The sequence below is a fragment of the Pezoporus flaviventris genome, unplaced genomic scaffold, assembly GCF_033815535.1.
Source record: "Pezoporus flaviventris isolate CSIRO_AGI_PZ_B2104156 unplaced genomic scaffold, CSIRO_AGI_Pfla_v1 ptg000023l, whole genome shotgun sequence".
NCBI classification, from domain to species: domain Eukaryota; kingdom Metazoa; phylum Chordata; class Aves; order Psittaciformes; family Psittacidae; genus Pezoporus; species Pezoporus flaviventris.
In genome coordinates, this window is record NW_026892571.1 from 6811656 (window position 1) to 6834359 (window position 22704).

The window sequence follows — 22704 nt, forward strand, 5'->3', positions numbered from 1 at the left end:
ATCACGGCCACTCCGTAACCTCTAGCCAGTGCTGTCTGCTAACCACCCATACTCACTTGGTTTTACAGTAAGCTACCACACAGACGATGCCCACCACAAGCAAGGCAACGCAGATTCCTGTGATGGTTAAAACTCTCTTCTGGTAGAGCTCTTCCGCTTCTGCAAATGGAGAGAAGAAACCACAATGACAAATGGGCTCCAGCACCAGGGATGCGCCTGGCTGCACAGGAACCAGCACTGTGTGTGGGTGAGATGGAGAACAGGGCTCAGTCAGACCTCCTGCCAATCCACTGCCTGTCTCCAATAGCTGCCCCAAACCTGAGACCAGCTGGCCCAACCTTGCTCACCCCGCAGGAGACCTTCACTGCTTTTGCCTCTCTGCACCTTTGCCCTCTTTCACTCACCCCTTCTGTGCTCAAACACGCTGCTTGCTTTCCTTGCCCACAGCATAACTCAGTGACTAGTCTCAAACAGTCCCACGACTCTCCTCTCCCTTCCAGCACATCCCTCTTCTCAGGAACTCAGTAGCCTTCAAAGAAGCCCCCGAGCAACCCCCATTCACCACGTACACCCATGCCCTGTGATGCTCTCTCCCATCACAGGCTCTCTGCTCTGACTTAGAATGCCTTTTCCTTGCAGCAGCTGCATGCCCTGGAGCTCTGCGGTGTGGCTAGAAACCACCAAGAAACAGGCTCCAAAGCATGTAGGTGCTGAAGAGGACATCCTAAAACAGTCCAAAAGCAGAATGAGGATGGAAAAGTGATAGTGTGTGAGACAAAGAAAAGGGAGTGGAGCAGTTGAAATACAGTAACGGGTTACAGTTATGGATCTTTAATGAAACCCTAGGAAATTATTAATTTCATTGCACCAGATAACTGAGATGCACGCACAGAATTCAAGCAGCATGCTGCTGCTTCTCTCAAATACCACCATTTGTCACGGACCGCCTTTCAAACCAGGAAAGTCAGTCACTTGCATCAAAATCCAAACCATGCTGAAGTGAGGTAATTGTTCACATTAATCAAGGCTTCAAGGGAACACTCGGATGCCGCTTGCTGGGTAACTACACCTAGGCAGCAATCACATGGCAAGGGCACCTCTTCCTCTGTGGCTACACCAGAGCAGATGCTCTTCACGGCAACATCCAGCAATCTCCACTGAGATCAGCAGAAGCAATTTGTCTCTGGGGCTGGAGGACTGAGAGAAGGATTCAGTGCACACCTGCCATGAGCATTTTAGTTCAACATCTATGGGAGATGTCCTGATGCCTGCATAGTTACGTGTTAATGTTAATGGGATTTGTGCCTTCTTTAATATTCATTGAAATATTTTTTCATATAGATCAGGCAACAAAACTCATGCTGTGGCTGCTGTGCTCACCATGCCACACTAAATAACCTTGAATGGACTATATGATAGCCCCAGACAATGAAATTCAAAACCAGAAAAGAAACAGGTCTGGTGTTAGAAACTCTGGACTTCAGCAAAAAAGCACGGGGCAAGCAATGAAGCATTCCAGATAACTGGATATTTAGACAAATTTCACCCTTTTGTTTTGGGAAGGAAAAGGCATTTTTGGGAAATAAAAAAAACCAAAAGTGCTAGGAAAAATGTTTATCTCTTTCTAACTTTTAAAAAGAGAATGAAGAAAGATTTGCTAAACAAGGGCTGAGAATGACGGCCCTGGCTTGGAGATGTAAAACATCATCAGTAGAGCTTTCTTCATACCTGTGCTGCAAAATCTCAGTATAAAGCAACACATTTCCATCCATTTTGTTTCAGCACTGGCCTCTGGCTTCATGAGGCACTCAGGGTGCTGCTGGTGGGTCTCCAGGAAGGCCATGTGCCACCATTCACTACAGGCAGCTGAGACTCTCCCACACTCATGAGGGTGTGGACCAGGAACAACAGATATGGGTCTCCTGTGGCCTGGAAGTTGCTGCTCCGTCAGCTTCACCAGCTAGCTGCATCCCTCAGAGCCGACGCCTGTATGGCCTGGGACCTATTAGAGGAGCAGCTGGGTGCTGGCTGACATACTCCTTGTGCTTTACTACAAGGAACAACGTGGAGCTGGCATGGGGAAAGAGCTCACTGAGGTGAGACACCTCCCTCAGTGACATGTTCCCATTGCACGGATGCCCTATTCCAGGCATCTGCAACCATGGCAGACAAATTTTCTCGCTCTTGCACACCTCTGGGACCTGGATTCTAGCTCTTCCCTTCAGCCAGGAGTTTCAGGGATTTTATCAGGGTCAGGAAAACCAGCCAGGTTCATATCCTGGCTACAGATGGCACCGGTGAGAATTTTGGTACTACCCAGCAAAAGCTACTTTTACAAAAAAGTAAAGCCGGAGCAGGTCAGTTTCCACCATGGACTCATCCATCAAGCCAATTTTTCCAAGCGCAGTGTCCTTCACCAGCTATGTTTTTTACTACAAAGACTTCTGTTCCAAGCGTAAATCGTTCCCTTTGAATCATGGAGGAGGGAGAAAAAAGCAAAAAGCAAAGCTATTAGCTAAACAACACAATCTTTTGCCCGAGGCTCAAATCCCAGCCGCTGTTGTGATGATCATGTCATCTGGCTCTGGCATGTCTGACTGTTCCAAAGCTTCACCTCAATTGCACGGGGAATGTTTCAGTTCATCAGAACTGCAGATTTAGCCTCTCTGTCTTAAGCTAACAGCTCTGCTATGTGAAGCAGTGACGTGTGAGGCTGTGCTGCAAAGCTACAAGTTAAATGACCTGCTGATAGTAATTTAGCTTGGTTCCTCGCATCTCATTAAAGCTGATAAAGCTCCGTAACACAGTATCTTCCTGTTGCACAAAACCATCTCAACAATGACAGAAAGAAAATAGGAGAATGCACACTACAATTCTGTGTTTGAGAAGGTCCTGGAGCAGAACTTGTCCATTTGTGCCTCTGTGCTCTACAAACACCACAACTTCAGCAGCAGCAGCATCGTCACTCTAAGCAGCAAACACTATGAACAAACCATGTGGTGCCACATAATGCTGACAGAATCACAGTCCAGCCATGGGTGTCACAGCAACGCATGAGAGTGACAGACGAATGACAGAGAAGAGACGACTGCAGGCTGGGAACAGGATGTGTGCGGTTCTGTGATGACATTGAGAATGAATGAGGAAAAGGACAAGAGGTCAACAAAAAAGGGATGTCAAAAATCCTCAATTTTTAAGCTAATTTCAGTGTATTGGCATTAGCAGCACCGCTTTCTCTGAAACACCTGACTACAAAATGAATGTTTTCTGCAGTAGGGAAGAGCTGCTGTGGGATATAAACCCATCCTGGTGGATCCACCCCATCCTGGTGGACCAGGCACAAAAGAACCAGAGGAGACAAGTTTCTCCAGCTTCATTCAGCTACTGTATGTCCCTCTACCCTGGGGATCCAAGAAAACAGCTTAGGATCCAGAAGTGAAAGACTGGTGTCCCCATACCTCTAGTAAATGGAATTGTAGCATCTTCACGTGGAGATCTGCTTTGGCTGGCACTGCCAGGTCAGTGTTTTTAAGTTAAATGATGAATCTCTTTGCTCTCATCTGACCAGCCTCCCCATGATTGGCTTGTACACTCAAGGGAAACCTACCCTCAATAATCTGATTTCCCAGGTGCTTACTCAAGAAATTCTTGATGTATTTCTAAAAACAGACTGAGGAGAATGGAAGAAAAATAATATGATTATGAGCACTTGGGCAGGAGCAGGTAATTGCCCAAAGGGGATATTTTTAAAAGCCTTTAAAACACTGCGGCATTTTTCCAAACTTCAGCTTGCCAGCATGATGCTCAGAATGACACCCCCCACTCTCATGGGAGACTACTGACCTCCCTGAGCTCACTGTGTTCTATACTAGCCCATCTCATGTCATCTTTCTTGGAATAATTTTCTCCTGGTCAAGAACCAAAATAAGCCACTAACCTTTGGGAGAAAAAACAGCAAAGCTCATTGTGACCCTCATAGGATCCAGTGGAGGTTAGTGCATCCAGGGTGGTAATTTCTATAAAAACCTTGATCTTTCTAAAACCCACCTTCCTGGAATGCCTGCCCATTCCCAAGTGGTGCCTGCTGGCAACCTCTGGGATGGTCACAAACTCCAACTCTTCAGTTAAATACAGAAAAGCATGTTGAATGGGGAGACGTACGGCCATTATAACACCCCAGTCATGGAACACGCACCAGCCTGCTGCTTAAAACAAAGAAAAGAGTGCTGCTAAAGATACACGTGTATTTTTATAGGTTTACATTTAGATTTTGTGGTTGGTTTTGGTTGGTTTGTTGGGGTTTTTTCAAACCAAACATCTCTCGTGGTGCCAGGGAAGAGAACAGAAGAGCTGATTTTTTAATCATCCCATTAAAGCCATAAATATAATGTGGGCAGCTTTTAATGGCTTCTGATTAATAAATGAATGGTTGGTCCATACCCTTTAATTCAAATCCAAGATGCTCTGCCAATGCAGAAAGAAGACAAGGAAGAGAAAGAGAAAAAGAAAAACAGGTCTGTCAGAGAACTCTAATATGCAAACACACACGCTGTGCAGTTAGAGCAGGTTAGCTTTCTGTAGGCTCAGCAGCAGTTACACGAAAGACAGTGTATGCTTCAGAGCATTTCAAATCCCCACCAGAGCTTATATCTAATGTAAAGGAAGACCCAAACAAATTGCAGTGGAAGTTAATTATGAATTCTTTTAGTTAATTATGAATTCTTCTGAGATGAGCCATGTTTGTTAGTACCTGATATGGAATTCACAGTTTAGGCAGGGGGGAAAAAAATTGAAAGGAAAAAAAAAGGTACACTTGTTCTGAAACAACTCCTGACAGGTCAAAACACACAGCGACTGCATGAACCTGGTACAAATCATTCACTCACTTTCTACAGGCAAAATAAACCCTGCGTGGTTTCACATGCCCATCTCTGCCTGGGACCTGCGCATCAAAGCAGGGCGCTGTGCAGACAGATGTGTGGGCACTTGTACAGGCCCTGAGACCTGCCAGCACATTTCTGCTGCCCATCACCTCGAGTCTGGTCTCGGATGCACAGCATCATCTGGCAGCAGTGCCTGTGAATCACCTGATGGCCTGTCAGTTGTGTGAGCACTGTTCCTGATGGTACAGTTCTGCAGCTGAACCACTGATGCTGCAAGTGACTCATCGCCTGGCGCAGGCAACGAATCCCTTGCAGATCTAAAAGTGCAAATTGCACTGGAAGTTTCCCTCAAGTCTGTGATCTTCCACGTTTCACTTCTGCTGTGGTTCTGCATTGTTTTGGAAACAACAAACATGCTGAAAAAAGCACAAACAGGAGCATCTGCTTTCAGATTAATATTCATTACAGGATTGCAGTTTGTCTTGCAGAGACAGTGCTAAGCAAAGTAGTTTACATAATGAATCAACATACAGTCATCCAAAACAGGTATCCTAAATTTTACTAATTGTCCTGGTACAGGCCTCAACTAAAGACAGTTTTTCTTACGTAAACATGAAAGTTCTCCGTACTTACCATTGCTGTTTCCAATCACCATACACACAAGATTATTTGCAGCTTGGAGATGTCCAGATTTATTTACTACATTTTCCATAGGAACTGCTTTTTTTTTTTTGCTGCACAAAAATACTGGCTTTCTTTTGCAATGCTGTTCAAAATTTAGGCGGGGGGAAATCAGCACTAATAGTTATGGAACACATAAACACATTTTCTAAAGCAGGTTCTTCTCTTCAGATCAATGCTGATGCTTGGGGGGTTTGGAGGGTTTGGAAGTTGGTTGGGGTTGGGTTTTGTTCAAATTTTGTGTAATTTCAAGGCCGCAAAACCTGGCTGCTCTCTGCTTCACATCTCACAATTGTGCAAAAAAATGGCAAGCTCTAACATGCGTTTCACAGTCACTTTGTACAAGCTGCAGTGACATAGATGCAATGTGGTGGGCAGCAGAGAACTGGACAGAATACACCCAGCCTAAACCTCTTGATTGTCACATCTAGCCTTGACCTATTCCCAAGGCATGCTGCCATTACACACACACAGTTTCACCTGACACTATGACAAATGCACGTAAAGACACGTTAAATTTCATCAGTATGGCTACACTATCGATCCACCTTAAGCTGCACACTGCTTATACTGCCACATTTCCTCCCTGTTCCAGGATTTACTGCAACTTCTGCAGATACAAATGGATGCAATTCGAAACACTTCCATGATTTTCTTTGCAAACTCAGAAATGCTGATGCAAACAGAGGTGGTGGGAAGAACCTGAGGGACTTTCACCTTCCCACTGTCACTCTCACATTACAGCTGCAGTTTCTTTTGGCTCCCCAAACCCCTGGAGCAGATACAGACAGGTGGCTCATTGGATCTTAGCTACAGTTTCCCTGAGTAGGGAAGAAAACAGTAGCTTTACAAATAAAGGAATTCTTACCCCAGCCTAAGCTTCTGCATCTGATGTCCACAGCTATTATCATTTCAAGCTATGGACATTGCTTCTCTATTACTCATAACTGAACACATTGAATAGGGAGCCACTCTCCCTTTCCCCTTCTCAGGAGTTCCTCCCATCGTGGGCAGGTATTGCCTTCTGTGCTGGGACAGTGAAGGAGGAGACACTTCAAGAGCACACTGGCGTCTGGAGGCTTTTTCTCTTCTCTAAAGAAGAGTCTGTTCAAAATTAGTCAACAATTTACAATCAAGAGGCTAATGAGGTGACCCCAGCTCTGGTAAAACATGGCTTCAAAGGATAATCATTCTGCAACCAGCAGAAGGGTATCACCTTCACAACAATGGCTTACCACATAGAGTGTGCCTATTTTATACCAACAGTATACTGCTTGGTAGCAAACATATTTGAGAAATTGAAAGTTCTCCTAGAGACAACAGTTTTATTTTGGTCTGGAGATATTTCTGACTACCATGCTTGAAAGAAGTCTTCTTTGCTTTTTAAGAGGTTGATCAGGAAAAGTACTACATCTTTAAAAGCTTTGGTTTATATTTGCTCCTACGTGGAGAAGATGCTCAGCACGATGTGTAGCACCTCCATTGTGTCCTGCAACAGTCCGGTCAACCTGCATTTTACTCACCCTCCCAGTAAGACTGGCAGTCTGTTTGGCTGCTGGGGATGCCTAGAAACCTTTGAGCAACAGTCCACGCTGTGACATTTAACAATACAGAAGGAAGCATAAGATCTAGGTAAGTCCTCCAGCTCCTCCAGGCAGTGATTCACTGCACACTGACAGAGGTGGCTGCAATGTGGAGGTGTATTGCAGGAGTCTCATGGCAGAAGGAACCTTTGGGATAACTAAAATTAAATGGATTAATCCTATCTGTAGAGACAAACTGACCCATGCCAGCAGCGCTGGCAGAGTGCAGAGTACTCTCCAACTTTCACAGACAAGCTCCATTGGAAGCAATAAATTCAGAGGCTACCACACAAACTACAGTGAGGCAGCACTAGGCTGAGGATATGGGTGTACTATTCTTCTCACATCATCAGCCTCTGCCTGAACTCCACACATGCTCCCTGGCTATGGCAAGGAGGAAGGGCTGAGCACCCTGAACTGCTGTCAGAATCCCCAAACTATTTGTAATGAGGATGTTTTCATGGAAAATTTCATTCCATATGTGCCCGCTGAACCTTTCTGAAAAAGTTGGACTTAAATAGCCATCAGTGTTAAGGAATCAGTATCTACTGGCTTCTTTAATGCAGTATTTTGCAGTGTTTACATTATTTCTTGTACCTAAAAGGTAAGATAGTCTTTTCTGTGCTGATCTTACAGGAGACTGGACCCTAGTTTAGTAGTGTTCAAACACCAAACTACTGCGCGCATGACAGAAGGCTGTTCAAGAGAGAAAGGCGGTATGCATGGGAGAGATGAGGAAGGGAAAAAGGGAAAAAGTTGAAAGAGATGACAAAAATTATTCATTTTCACACTCTTCATTTCAGCTGCAGCACATCTGTGTGGGATTCAGGCCAGACACCATCACCCATATTGGTAGCGCCCGGCTGCTCAGAGCAGGGCTTGCTGAAGAGTCAAGTGATGCATGGACCTTCACTCAAGTCCCCAAAAGGTTGACAGTCAGATGAAGTGGAGTGAAAGAGAAAACCCAGTTGGATTTAGGAGCTCCAGTAGGGTGGGTTTTCTGTGGACCCACTGTCACAAACCTTGCGGTGCATTCTTTTTCTCATCATCAGAAAAAGTCCTACACTTACTTGATCCCTATCTATGTTTTTTTCTGTATAACCTGTTTCAAAAGATGAACAAAAACATTTAATCTAAAATAATATTCTATGGGCAATACTTCAAGACAAAATAGCTCACACTTGACTGTAGATTTAAGGGATGATTAAGAAAGATAAAAGCCTTAGCAAATAGTTGTGAAAACTGGCCCGGTGCTCACAATGACTTGAAATTGCCCAAGAAGTTGTTAAGATGTTTAGTTACTGCATGCATTATTCCCTGCAAGCACACTTGAGTCCCCCAGAGAGCTCTCTGGGTCACAGAGCATGTTCCAAGGCATGAAGCAAAGTGGAGAATTAACATCTGAAGACCATCAAGACAGACTATTGGATAATAAATTGTACTGACAAGAGTAATACTTGCAGTACCCTGCTCCAGGCTTCCCCCAGGGGGTACAAGGAGCAATGCAAGACAGTCCTGTGATGCTGGGGACAAAGGATATTATGCTCATGTTGAGGGCTGGGCAACACATGGGATCTCCACGTACAGAAGGTTAGCAATCTTTCCATGAACTGCACAGCCATTTAGCTTGTCCAGTACTGTATAATAAAAACAAACAAATAGAGAAATCTGCAGGCCTCAAGGGTCCAGACACATAACAGTAGAGTGTTAGTAACCTGATGTGGATTAGCATGCAATTAACTTCAGAAGATCCTAAAGGGTAACCTGTCCTGCCATCGAGGGGAGAGGAATAACCCTGTTATGATAAACCACAAAAGCCCTGTAATTACCCAGCCACACCACAGCACAGTCATTGCCCTGTAATTAAGTGGTCAGTGGTTACCGTGTCATTGAAAAGAAGCTGCAGAATGTTTGTGGAATTTAAAAAGCTGCTAAATATTGTTTTAGGGCTCAGAGGAGCAAAAGGTGGAGGAGGAAACAGAAAGCAGGTAAAAAAAGAAGTATTCGTCCACTTGTTTTCATATCACAACAGGTAGGAAACTGCTGCTGAATAAATGAATTGAAATGAAGTGAACAGTAAAGCTCAAATTGAGATCTAGACCTTTCCAGTAGAGCTTGAAGTGGTACGTTTATGCCTCTGGGATAAATGATCCCACAGGGATCTTCACCTCAGTGTGAGAAGCAAATGTCCAAACCCTACCTGTCAATAAGGTCATTTTTACATGTCAGGGTGATGACCAACAGACCAACACTCCTCTGCTGCATGCTGGTGGCTTCAGAGTGAACTGGACCATCCCTCAGAAAAATAAGAAGCCTCTCACCCAATAAACCTCCACTGCTTTGCTTCCACAGCGGTTGAGTCAGCAGCACTGGAGCCAGTTTGTGAGCCACTGTGGGAACATGCAATTCTGTTTCCAGTCCAGTGAGCCTGATACGTATCAGGACATTGCAAGCAGAAAAAGTTCATGTTTTTCTGGCTAGATAGGCTCCATGAGAGCAATTTCCTTGGAAAGAATGACTGGTGGGAAGACTCAGACGTCCAATCTACACCAAATGTGCTATTGTAGGGCAGAAATCATGCTGCTGAGATCATTACACAGATCATGCCAGTGACGGTGCAGTGGATGCTCAAGAACAGATGGTGGTTCTCGTCTCAAAAATACCTGTGCTCATCATCTGTTGTTGGAAAGAATCTGTAACGCCTATGCAAGGCAGATGTCATGCCACACAGCAAAGGATCAGGAACCAGACCCATCACACTCAACTTTTGATGGCTTCAGTTAGAGAGTCCTGGGAGACATATCAAGCTGGGAACTTGGGATCTGCTTTTGTATCAGTGTCTGCTGCAAGCAGAACTGGCCAGATAGTCTGCAACTACAAGACTGATTTCTCAGCTCAAGCTCTTCTCTTCCATGTTTCCAGACGACTACACTGAGTACCTTGCAACAAAATGGGCTTTTTATGTCCCCTTTGGGAAAGGGATTTGATGCCTAAATAGCAGACTCTTAGTAGATCCCAGAGTTGAAGACAAAGGCTGCTCTCCCAATACATAGCAGAAAATGCTCATCTGTGCTTCCAAAACAGGCCAGTAGGAAGACTCCTACTCCAAATTAAAATTCAATTTGTAAAGAAAGCAAGAATTAAATATGGGGTAAAAATGCAGAATATGCTAGAAATCATTGTATAAGAATGCCAGCGCTATTCCAGGATGTTTACAGGCAGGCTGCAGACTTCAACTGTAATGAGGTCACACAGTAGAAAATTAAAACGTTTCACTAAACAGGAAGATAAATGGTTATGACATTTGTCCTCCAGATCAGTGACAATTATTTTGGGAGATGAATAAATAGCAAAGTTAAGATGAAATTTCAGATTCCACAGACAAGAGGCAAGCATGAGCATAAAAATTCATCCCAAATTTCAAAATTGTTCCATAAACTGCAGGTGGAAAGCATCCAAATGTGCAGACTTAGGCAAGGAATAAATGTTCTCACTCACAATGTTTAACTTGCAGTATTTCAGCACCACCAAGAGTGAAATAGCTGCTAAGATGGTTTACAAAACCTTTACAACCAGCCCAAAGCTGGGTGGTTTATTGGTAAACTTCCAGCAGGGTTTTACAGAGACCTGAAAACTTTCTTGTAGAAGAGAGAAGATAGAGCTAGAGGCAGAACAGGCAGGCAGCTATGAAAACAGGTGCCAGCACAGGTTTAAAAACAAGGTTTCTGACAAGGAAGGATGATTTCGGACATGCTTCTATCTTCTGGAAAGCACTGCAGGACGTAGATGTGCCTCTGAAGCTGAACTCGGGAGACAGCTGTCAACTGAGTCTGTAGTGCCCACTAGAGGGTCTCATATTAGAGTTCCTTGCTCTTCTCATATCACTGAACTTTTCACCCACGTGCGCCGGCAGACATGAAGATCTGACTGCAAAGGCAAAATGGTCTCAAGGTACTAATGCTATGGATTAATCAGGCTGTGGATCAACAGTTTGATGGTTTTCAACTCCTGTTCTCCCTAGTGCATGGACAGCCAGACGCAGGTAATCTGTGACTGCAGGCACCTGTACCAGGTCTCTGGGAGTGACATCTGACAGCTACTTACAAGTCTGTACTCATCACCTTCAGTGCCTCTGGAGTAGTAGTTTTAAGGTTTCATGAACGTGGGAAAGCCATTTGTCATACTGTGTCCTAAAACTGACCTACGACAAACAGGACGGAACTTTTAAGTTTACCTGAGACTTTGCCCATAGTTTTGGGACGGGGATTACTATGCACCAGTGATGACAACCCCCTCATCTGTGCTGCTGCTACTTACCAGGTTATTGTCCATCTGCTGACTAATAGTAGCCAACTGTCTGCACATACCTAGTCACTGCTGAGCAGAAGAAATGTGCTGCCTTAGATCTCATTATGGCATGAGTCTTGCTAGAAAACAGACTGTCAGGGTGGCTTAGACTAATGCTGGCTTAGTGCAAAGACAGGCTTAGAGAACTGACACAGGTACCGGAGCTCTGCTCAGAAGTGGCACCTTGCAATGTTGTTTGCATGTATTTTCTTACATAAGTTTTAGCATGCTTCGTTTTTGTTTTCTGCAGTATCTCAGCACATTTCCCATCACATTTGTATTACAGTGCGAGCAAAATAAAATGTAAACTCTTTATAAGCAGATAGGAACTGACCTCCTAATAAGGGCTGAGCTGGGACAGGCTGGCAGGTCTTTGATAATACAGTAATAAGCCCAGATACAATTCCTAGTGAGTTTCTCTCTATATATCCAGAATGTCTGGCAGGTACAACCAGTAACTGGTTGCTGGTTGGTCATAGGGTTGTAACAACAACATAAACATCACATGCAAGAAAACCTATTTAAATACACTTGATTTTCATATTCATAATTGCAGTGGTGCAGCAGGTATTTCAGAAAATCGGATTAAATTAAATCTCCAGATCTACCTGTCAACCAGGCAAAGACAGCCTGAGCTCCTAGGGAACGTGGGGAGCTTTACCTCAGCAAAACCTGAACAAGGTTTTAAATCAGTGAGATAGGAAGCTGCTCCCAGAAGGAAGATGCACAACATCTGGCATGATGCTGGGATGCTGCACCATCTCCATCTGTGGCCCAAATTCAGCAAATCAGCTGCCGTATCTTTTCAGAACAGCATCTTAAATTTAGTTCACTCTGCAGAGACTCTCGCTCAGCCGTGGGATGTACCTACTGAAAATCATATTGTAATGTTTAATATTTATGATAAAGAATCAGAAGGCTCAAATCTAGGCTTTAAAACCTAAAATACCCAAAATGCATTTAAAACAAGGTGTCATTATTTACTATTTAAGTATCTGTCAAGTGCTGGCAATGATCTCAAAACATGAATCAGGACAGAGCTATTTTATTTTCAGTGGAAATGCCTGAACCTCATTTAATCTATTTCAGCTTTTGACCTGTCAGAACCCATTTAGAATGAAGCACTGAGTGAATTATAGAGCAACAGCAACTTCTACTGTGCCCTAATTATTGATTAAAGTAGAAAGTAAGCATTTGAACAGTCCAGACTCAACTGAAATACGTCCCCTATTCAGATGAACAGCAAGTTCAGTGCATGCTTTTCTGTGGTGCTGCTGCTATGTATGTTACCCAACTGTGACCTGAAAGTGAAAACAGCTATAAAAACATATGAATCATCTTCTTAGATGAATTTTATCCAAGTTCAGACAGGTACCCTGGATTGTTAAGCTGTTTTTACCTTACTATCCTGTGGTTAAAGCAGAATTTAGGCAAGGAAAAGTACATGTGTCTGTTTCAAAGCTGGCATTGCTCCTCTAACACACAAATAAAATTTAAACAAATCTCATTCCCATAAAAAGCTGGATTCTGCAGGCTGGGGAAGAAACACAAGCTGATTACTCTTGCCATTAATGTTCTGAAAAGTGATTTCCTGACATAAAAGTCATTTTCACCCATTTTGGTTTTGCAGCATGGTAGCAATAATGTTTAAGCTTGTTGGACACCATCTCATGAAACTCATCAGCTTCATTGGGCAAGCATCCCACTGCTGTCTGGAAGGAATCCTCTTCGCGCTAAGTTAAAGATCAAAAGAGAACATCTTGTTTTGTCATTTTAAAAAGAGCTTACTTGGATATTTCAGTCTGGAAGAATACATCAATGGAAGTTTCAACTTTGGAAGCCAATTTGGAACAAAAGGCAATGCAAAAACATCAGGCTGTCCCAGGGGCCTCGCAAAGGCCATTTGCATCTTGTCTGTATACTCTCTAGCAGAAGGAAGACTAATGCCAGCATGTACCAGCTATTAGCACGTGCTACTGAGACGCCTGCTATTGCCAGTTCAGGATGAGGACTGCAGGTTTTCTTACATAGCACGGAAGAGGGGGTACTGGCAGTCAAGGAGTCATCATGGAAAGGCATTTTTTGTCTGGTTCTCATTAATTAAAGCCTCATTTGTGGCTCTTTTAAAAAAGCCTCTTCAAAACCACCATCTGTGGTGGCCCAAACAGCCAGCATGGAGTCAGGATAGGGCACACAAAGGGTCACCATGTCTGATTTCCTGCCCTTTAGCTGCACCTCCTTTCAGGTCAGTTCTTATCCAGAGCAGGGTCCCACTGATGCTGGGACACCGTATGAATATGGACCCAGGAAAGTTACCTGTCTTGAACGAAATGATGTTTATAGGTGAGGCATTTGTGGACACCTAGGCCCTATAGGAACTGAAAACTAGAAACTGGGAAAGACTAAGTGCAAGGGCTTTAGAGTATTTACATCCACTGAATACGAGGTTAAAGGATCAATCACTGTAGATACACATAACCCATATGCAAGGATGTTCAGGCCCCTAGGAGAGAAAGAAACATCTCTGTGTCTGGGAGGGATATAATCTGAGATGCCCAGTCAGCAGATTAAGGCCATACCCTGCATGGCACTGAGGGAAGCCCTGACAGTGGCAGCCACCAACATGACCTCTGGGGTTCCAGGCATGCATATGTGCCCTGTCCAGACCTCTGGGTGTGCTCCAGGATCCAGTCTCCAACCATCTCATCTGAACAGCAGCTGATGCTTGGTTTAGCTTCTGGAGACAGAAACGCAGCCTCACCTCAGGGGAAATTTCATTACAGCCCTCACTGTGATTTCCACAGTTGGTACAAATTAGACTCACACAGCCTCTCTCAAGTCATGGGAAAATGTTCTTCTCTTCCACTGCACAACACAGTCCATCTTGAGGCAGTAATGCTACCAGATACAGCTTATCACACAGACTGTTCTCACACAGCACACCACACGAACTTCTGCCTTACTTGCATTTTGCGTGAAAAGAGCAAGCAACATTCAGTTCAATCAGAAATGAAAGCTGAACCCATTCTAACAAATAGGAGGTAACAACGAGCCCTGATTCTCCTCTTGGACATGATCGCAGCTCCTCTTATGGCCAAGCAGAGCTGGGAGTGCACAAGACAGGAAGAGGGCTCTGGGAGAAGAACCTGCTTTAAGGACACAACACAGAGCTACAACAACCAGGCAGAGAGAGAAGTAGAAAGAGACATACTGGAGAAGCTGACCATTGCGAAATGCTGACACCGGTCTCCTGTGAATTCGATCGGACACCTACCGAAAGAAAGAAAACCAGAAAGAGAGAAACAAGATAGCAAAATGACACCCAAACAGACCGTACTGAGGCCCCTTCTGATCCTTGACATGACTCCTATCCATCTGCTCTCAGCCTTCACCCTTACCTGCATCCCTAAGCCCTAACCCAAAGCTGACACCAAGAGCCATCCCTGACTAGACCACTCTACATCCACCGCTGTGCCCGGGAGGTTTTAAGTAGTGTGGTGCATTTTTTGTCTTCAAACATACTTTGCTTAGGATCTGGCATGTACAATCGCAAAGGCAGTTTCTCCAAACATCTCTGTCCGAAGAATCCATTTGGACATCTGGAGGGGAAAAGGGGAGAAATCACAGAACATGTCTGGCACCATTCTCGAGGCTAAGGTCAGAAATAAAAAGTGCATTGTGATGAATGGAAAAAATAAAGGCTTAATGAGCACATTTATTCTTCGCTTTGCTTTAACCAGGCACCTGCAACATCAGCATTCCAGCTCTATTCTTTGGCCTGGGTCTTCAAGCAGCCAGCCAAACCCCTTCTTTCCTCCTCTGCCTGCCTCCTTCCTTCTCACCTGCTAGAAGTACCCGCTGTCAGGAAGACTGAGATGGGCTGGATGCTACTTTCAGAAGCTCTCCTTGGAGCTGCTACCTAGACAAGACTGGCAAGAGGCACCACAGAGCGGTGAGTAGCTGCTCAGGTGACAGCGAGCATTGTGTGTGGCAAGCATCTTCCCATCATTACCCCAGAAGTACCCACAGGATGCTCCAGGGAAAAAGGTTGCCATTAGAGAGGAAGCATGTGCAAAGTCTCTGTGTTAACAGAGAGAAAGGGACAGAGAAGAAAGCTGAACCCAACAGGTCTCATTTGCTGCCCAGTTGAGAGGCTGTCTCAGGGTATTCCTGAAGTTATGTGATGGATGGAGATGCGACAGCTCATGGGGCACCAGTTGTACCTCAGCATGATGCTGTAGTGGTGGAGACAGTGCCCTACTGATGAGGGCTGCCAGGCATGTGCTATTCAGAGCAGCCTGCAGGCTGAGCTAGGTCTGGGGAGCAGGGGGACAAGGCAGGGGTGCAGCAGGAGCTGCTGGACCACACTCAGTGCAGCAGCACTTGCACCCTCTGTGCTGTGACACACCAGCAACCAAGGGTGAACCTGGGAGGCAACGGGAGCTCAGCCAGGGGTGGTCAAACACTTCTCCATCAGGAACTTATCTCTTCCTCCCTTCACATCTTCTGGCCTCCTTGGATAGTCACTCAAAGCTATCCCTAGGTTTCTTGAAGGCACAGCTCTTACGTGCTTGTCTCATAACTGCCTCCCTCCCCAACTGAACTCTCCCTCTTCTGAGCTTAAGACACAGCTCTGAATCCAGCATGATCCAAGGAGAAGATACAGCCAATAAAAAGCTGCATAATCTCTTCATCCCATCTACTGTCTTTCCCCACCTCATCACCTCCGCAGCTCCAAACCTGTCCATCTTTCCCCTAAAGAATGCATTTTCCAGTTCTTCAAGGCAGGGTCCAGGGAGACATATCACCTGCTGTCCCTCTCACAGAAGAAAGCTTTGCTAGACACTCCATGACTGACATGACTTTGGAATTTGATTTCTTGCTGATTTTCACTGCAGTTTTAGTAGGTCTGCACTGAGCAAAAAAAGCTGGTGCACCCTCAGTGCCCATGACTAAACCTGTTTTCTATGCTACGTAGCATTTGGTTTCCAGGACCTGTGCTAACACTTCCGTATGGGAGTGTGCTGGACTATTTGTGCACCCTGAACTGCTTGGGGACAACTTAAAGGCATGGCTCTGCATGAGGCTTCACTAAACTCCCCCGTCATCCACTTCAGTTTTTTGGTATCCAAGTAACTTTTGAAACTGGAAATGGCACTCCCTGCTCAGGCAGATCCTTTAAAAATTCACCCTCTTTTCTCATTCCTGGACATTCATCTTGGAGCACAGGGAAGGGAGACATACCAGCAACACTGTTTCAGTACCAGGGAGTCCAGACAGCTCCCAAGTAAAGCCCAGCCCAAGGGGTTACCATCAGACACGAAGGAGACCTGTTGACCTTCCCCACGATGAAACAGAGGACGCTGGTGCTGGGGAGTGGATTGAAAAGGATGCCTTGTTGGCAATCAAAGAGCACAAACCTGAGGCAGTTGGGTGATGCAGACTTACAAGGACATCCCTATGGAAGCACAACTTTGGAGCAACCTTTAAGAGATTACATTGGGGTTTGAATGAGGCATCCAAAATAGAGGGCGTCTTCCCAATCTTTTTTGAAGTTTATTCATCACAACTGGGAGGGTCATGAATTTATCCACAGGATCTTCAAAGGTATGCAGTTTAGCTTGCAATGTGCTGTCCATTTGTCTGGGATCTGAGATTTCACATATGTTGTGAGAGCTCTGAAGGGTCTCTGGCGCTGCTGAATGAAGCAAACGTCCTACCCACCTCAAAAAGGGCACATTGCCTAAAAAGGGTTTAAACTATCTCAGGTGCACATCTGCAAGAGGTCAGCCAAGGCTGGAACTTCAGTGTGACTGAAGCTGCATGCCATTAAGGAAAGACTGAAAATTATGTGCAAAATGGTGGAAGGAAATAAAATCCCAGAGAAAGAAATTGGTGAGAAGTGTAAAAGCAAAACTGAAGAGTGTCAAAGAAGCTTTGATGCCGTGACAGCTACCATATAGCCCTTTATCATATCACTGCAGTCAGCCTAGTGTGGGTGGGGAGAAGATCTTGCTAGACAGAAGGCAGTAGACAACAGTCTTGTCTGTGTCTAGGACAACTCAGGCTTTTCATCTTTAGCTACTAGTGAATCAGCAGTGGGAAAAGTGACAGAAAATAAACCCTCATGAACACGAGCACCTTCTGTCACCTCCCAAGCTAGTATACAAGTTGTCAAAACACTCTGGCATCCCTGGGTCCTGATTCCTCATAAAAAATGTTGCTGGCATCAACAGTGACCAGCAGACCTTTGAAAGTCTGCAATGCTCCTGATTCCTGTTTTTAGCTGTCTCATAGTTGTAAGCTGGTGAAGACGGTTTGTTATTCATTACTATGGCTCTAGACATGAAATTTCCAGTGTGCATGGCACATGAGTCTCCCTGTCAGGACAGGAAGAACAACGGAAAGGACCCCTTCTGCATGCAGGATCTGCAACGTGTGGTAAGGGCTTCTGGGCAGCTTTTCTTCAGTGGCCAAGCACATGCCCTGAGGGATACGTCTGAAAGTTAAGGCTCACCAAGTTCAAGAGGCATGAGATGGTCTTTGATCATGGCATCCTTCTTCCTGCACATTTGACCCTAGTCAAGCATGTCTTTCCTCAAAGGCCAAGGGAAGTGGACAAAGCTGGGCCTGTAAGACCCGTCTTGGGGAAGTACAAGGCTGCACCAAGCTCTTGCAGACAGCACCTTGTCCCCTCTCTAGTCTGTGGGGACAACCCCAAGACTGCCAAAATTTTTATGTCCAGATTCTGTTGCTGGAAAATATCCAAATCTTTCAGTTTTGATCAATTGCTTAAGACCTTTTTTTTTTAAACCCCATATCGAAAACATCCACAAAGTTCTGTTCTTGCTTTCAGGATAAATTTATTTACACGGTAAAGAAAACTGCAGTAAGATGATCAGCCAAATAAAGCACTTTCAAAAGTACAAACCAAAATGGTTTGAATGACCCATTTCTGTGTTGTTTGAAGAGCACTTTTTTATGAAAATTGAGAAGCTTTGACCTTTTGTCCCATATCTGGGCAGAGCAAGAATCATTGTTAATTATTATTTGCTACTCTTAATTAATAACACCATTATCATAATGTTTCCTGCTGGAAGCAACACTCTTTCTGCCCAGCAGTTGATCTAAATCTTGCAAGGGTTGGCACATTTCCTTTGCTCCCCAAGATCTTAATTAAAGAGTGCCAAATTTGGTAGCTCTCAATGCAATCCATGTTACAGAACAATGTGAAGGAGCAGGTGCTTCAAAATAACAGGCTAAGGAGAAGCTGCAGCGAAAAAGACACAATGCACTGATCTAGCAAGTGGAGAAATGTTTCATGCATGTTGCTTAGTTGTGTGAAGGGCTGAAAAAGAAGACAGTTCTGTCATTGTCCCCTGACCAGTCCCAGATGATCAGGTTCTGGAGAGCCACAAAAGGCTGAACTCCACAAAATCACTGATGGGAAGAAAAGAAGGCAACCAGAATAAATTCAGAGGCCTTATCCAGAGCAGCTAATCAAGGCATGTTTGCTGTACAGTAGAGTCCAAACTGCAGGGACACCCACCTATGAGCTCAGTGAAGACAACAGTGCAGCTCCAACCGAGCTGTGGGAACTCAGCAGGATCTGTGATGTTGTCTTTTCTGAGCCTCACTGTTGCAGGATCAGTTTTCACACTGATGGTGCTCAAGGGTCTGCTATAGTTACAGGTGCACTAAAAAAGACATATTGGATGGGATTCATTGGGCTACTTGAACCTGAAAAGGTAGCTAATCTCATCACCCATGATAAACAGCACACAGGACTCAATGAATGAGTCCTGGTTGGCTCAGGAGGTTTGGAACAGGATGTGGAGATTTTCACCCGTAGCTCAACACTGTGTGCTCTTCATTTCCAAGGACATTGCAACACCTCCCCACAGAACTGCTTGTATATCCATGACAAGGAGATATCCTTGTGTCTGTGCAATGTGCAGCTTGTGCTGACCTATCAGTAGAGTTATCAAGAGGGGTGGCATAGCTCCTGGCATTACAGGGGAGCTGAGCAAGCTGTGCTGCAGGGAGGACAGGATCAGCCTGTTTACCCCTTTGAATGGTGCTCTGGACAGCACAGGCAGCCTGGCAATGTGGCTAACTCTTCTGAATAATCTTTCCTATCTCCTGGGAAAACCTTCAGGAAACAACATACATGGAGGAGGCTCCTAGGAGGTGAACATGTAGTTTTGTAAACTGGTGATTTGCATACATCAACTGGTTTAAAAATTATTTGATCTTTTCTCCTTCACTTTGTTTTGCTTTTTATTCTCTCCTTGACTTTCACTTTTTGTCTGAGATCCTCCAGGCCCCTGACCTCACTCTCTGATGTAATGCAGTGCTGTCAGCTCAAACCCAGACAGTGTTTATCTGTCAGCATTTGTAAATCCTTCAACCTGGCTCTTGCAAGCACAACTAGTCCAACACAAAGAGGGGATGCTGCTCTGTAAAGCTCTAAGTCTTCTGATTCCATGCAATTTAGGAAGATCCTGGCCCATGGTACCAGCCACTTTGATTACATCCACCACACAAATGAGTCATGAAGCACATTTAAGTGGGCAGAAAGGACTGTGCAGTGATGAGACTTGGCTTTGCTTCTTTGTTTGCTTGAGAAGACCCAACTGTAGATAACATGTGCCAAGACCTAACTGGAAAAAGGAGTAATTATGCATGGCACTCAGGAATAAAAGATTAGAGAGACCTCAAACTGCTCTAGGTTGTGCCAAAACCCTAATGGGCTGCAAGACCAAGGCAGACCCAAGATCAGAGGCTGCTTGCCATCCCAAGCAGCACGTTGAGGTAGACACAACAAACCAGCCACTGTTCTCCTGCACCCCAGACCAGCTGAAGACCTCGAGACATGTTTGTGAGCATCCCTTCTGCAGACACTGGAACTTGTTCTACTCAGACTCACCACTTCCCCACAGTTATGGTGAGAAACCAGGTCAGCTCGTAAGGTCTCTCTGAGCAAAACGGTGTGGAGAAGGATCGAGAAATTCTTCCTGTCAACAAGAGCCTAGGGCTTTTTAATTTACTGTTGAGTCAATTCTGTATGTGTGTAGCTCAGTCGTTTCCGGGCTTTACGCTGACAATTTGCAGGACATCTGAGGCAAATCACACTTCTCCCATCTACCTTCCAGCTGGTCTGTTTGCAGAGTCAGGATAACAGCACAGATTGTATCATGTTCAGGTTTCCTTTGACACTAGCATGTGTAGAATTCACTTCAAATTAAGGACAAAATTATGGAAAAACAATCCAAAAAAGGCAATTTCTGGAAGAGCTGGAAGTCTGTTTGGGCTTTCCCCTGGGAAGAAAACATTCAAAGTCCAGCTGAAGAGTATTGAAAGAGGATGAAGAAAGTGGCTTCACAGGCAAACAGTTTGTTCCCCAGAACTTAAAAGACCAGGAAGAACATGTTTCTGTGAAGCCTGTTAAAAAAAGAGGCCACATGCCAATTCAGGGGATATCTGTAACAAATCAAGCATGAGCCATTTCAGGAGAAGAAATCATTGGAGAACCTAGCTGCTCATTTTGCTCTGGAGTGCCAGCTTAAAATCTACAGGAAGGATCTTCTATGTTTGTGGGCAGCTGCAAACCATGAAATCCAGCCCAGGAAAGTGATACAGGATGGTGACAGGTAGGAAAGAACACTCTAAAAGTTTCTGATAGCCACTATTGGAAAGCCTGGTAACATGAATGGGTGCCCAGGTGCTAGAACAAACTAAGCACCCAGTGAAGGAGGACTACAAGCTGGCACTTGGTGCCAGAAGACAGCACCCCAGGCCCTATTGTCTCTAATCAGAACAGCAAAGTGGGAACACTGCAGGGACATATGTGTTGTTCCTGGTTCTAGATGCTCATGTGGCTCTTGTTTGACCTCTGAGACATTTGAAGATGTTGTGTGCAGAAGAACCTATTGATCTCCATGCTCATGTCTCAGAGACATGGTGTGGCTGGAGCACCAAGGCTAGCTCCCGCTTTACAGAGGTCAGAAATGCAGGTCAAAGCCTGCCTCTTTGCCTCCTCTAGTTTCTCCTCTGAATCTGTACCATTGTACCTTTCACAAACCACAACAGCAGATCTCGTCTTGCTGCAACAAAGCAACTGTGAAACATTCCAGCATTCTGCTAGTTTTCAGGCAGACAAATGCAAAGTCTGTTTATTCATTGTCAGCCTTCCCCAAGAATCATCTCTGTTACTGGAAAAGCCAATTTATGAGAAATACTATGTCAAGTTCAAATGCTTCTGCATTCCTTAATAACTATTATCTTCTAGAGACCAGAAACTCTAAAATTCACCACTTCAGAAGCCAGGATTTCTTATCTTCAGTCTATGATTTGATGATAAAAACACTCAAGGAGACTGAGCATCCAGAGATCTCCTCAAGCAGTAAGATCAGAAGTTACTGTACTGTGTGAAAGGCATTTGGGTCCCCTGAGTTCCTGTTAAGACAGAACTGTCTTTTCTGGCAGATGAGTAGTGACAGTGCAGACCTTCAAAGCACCTCGTTTTGGTTAACACTTTGCTGCCCTTACACACACACATTCAATTATCATCAGATTTTAGCAATTGGTACTTTGGGACTTATCAGAAAGGAAGTAATTTCATCATCTGCAAGTAAGGAATTAAGGCTTTCAAATTATATGACATAATTAGGTCTGGATTGTAGGGCGTATAAAATCTTAATGGAATCCATCACTGATCTTCCCCTCTGTTCATCAGCTGTTGTAGCAGCCTGGTTTGAAGGTAGACTGTTTCGTTGCAAGGCTGGAATTACATTGGCTAAAACAGCCTGTCTGCCGAAGACACTTGATAATTACCATATGTATTCTCTGTTAAGAAAAATGGAGCTTTACCATCATAGCTGAGGAGTTCAGGTAACTTCTGCTGTAATTAGAAATTGGTCCAATTTGAAAAGTCTTGATTTGGATTCAAGTTCTTCTGAGAAGAAATAGTCTTGAGATATATGCTTTTGGCATCACCGCATTGCTTAAGAGGTAGAGATACTGATTCATACATTCCTCTGGTCTTCAAGGGTTGGCCCTCCCCAGCATGGAAGGACTGGAACTGCTGGGGATTCCCAAGGCTACAGCTACACCAGAATAATGGATGTGACTGATTCACCATACGGAGCTTCCTCATGTTTCCTATTGGGAACCCTGGCAAGATGAACTTACAGTGCCATCAAGAAGCC

General features: G+C 44.6%; 2 protein-coding genes across 7 annotated transcripts in view; one reads left to right on the forward strand and one right to left on the reverse strand.

Annotated features, from left to right (window-relative positions):
• NDUFA2 (NADH:ubiquinone oxidoreductase subunit A2) overlaps positions 1-5304 on the forward strand; it is a 346452-nt gene extending 341148 nt beyond the window's left edge. Inside the window, exon 4 of the mRNA XM_061456554.1 lies at positions 5295-5304. The gene's annotated coding sequence lies outside the window, so the exon portion shown is untranslated. The remainder of the gene's footprint in view (positions 1-5294) is intronic.
• NRG2 (neuregulin 2) overlaps positions 1-22704 on the reverse strand; it is a 152081-nt gene that overhangs the window by 8593 nt on the left and 120784 nt on the right. For 3 of the 6 annotated variants that reach the window (XM_061456530.1, XM_061456527.1, XM_061456532.1), the window contains 3 exons: positions 14706-14764; positions 4441-4464; positions 57-159 (listed from right to left, as the gene is read on the reverse strand). In XM_061456530.1, coding sequence (XP_061312514.1) covers positions 57-159; positions 4441-4464; positions 14706-14764 — 186 coding nt within the window. Of the gene's footprint in view, positions 1-56; positions 160-4440; positions 4465-14705; positions 14765-15016; positions 15094-22704 lie in introns of all 6 variants that reach the window. The other 3 variants (XM_061456531.1, XM_061456528.1, XM_061456529.1) reach the window with 2 other exon arrangements.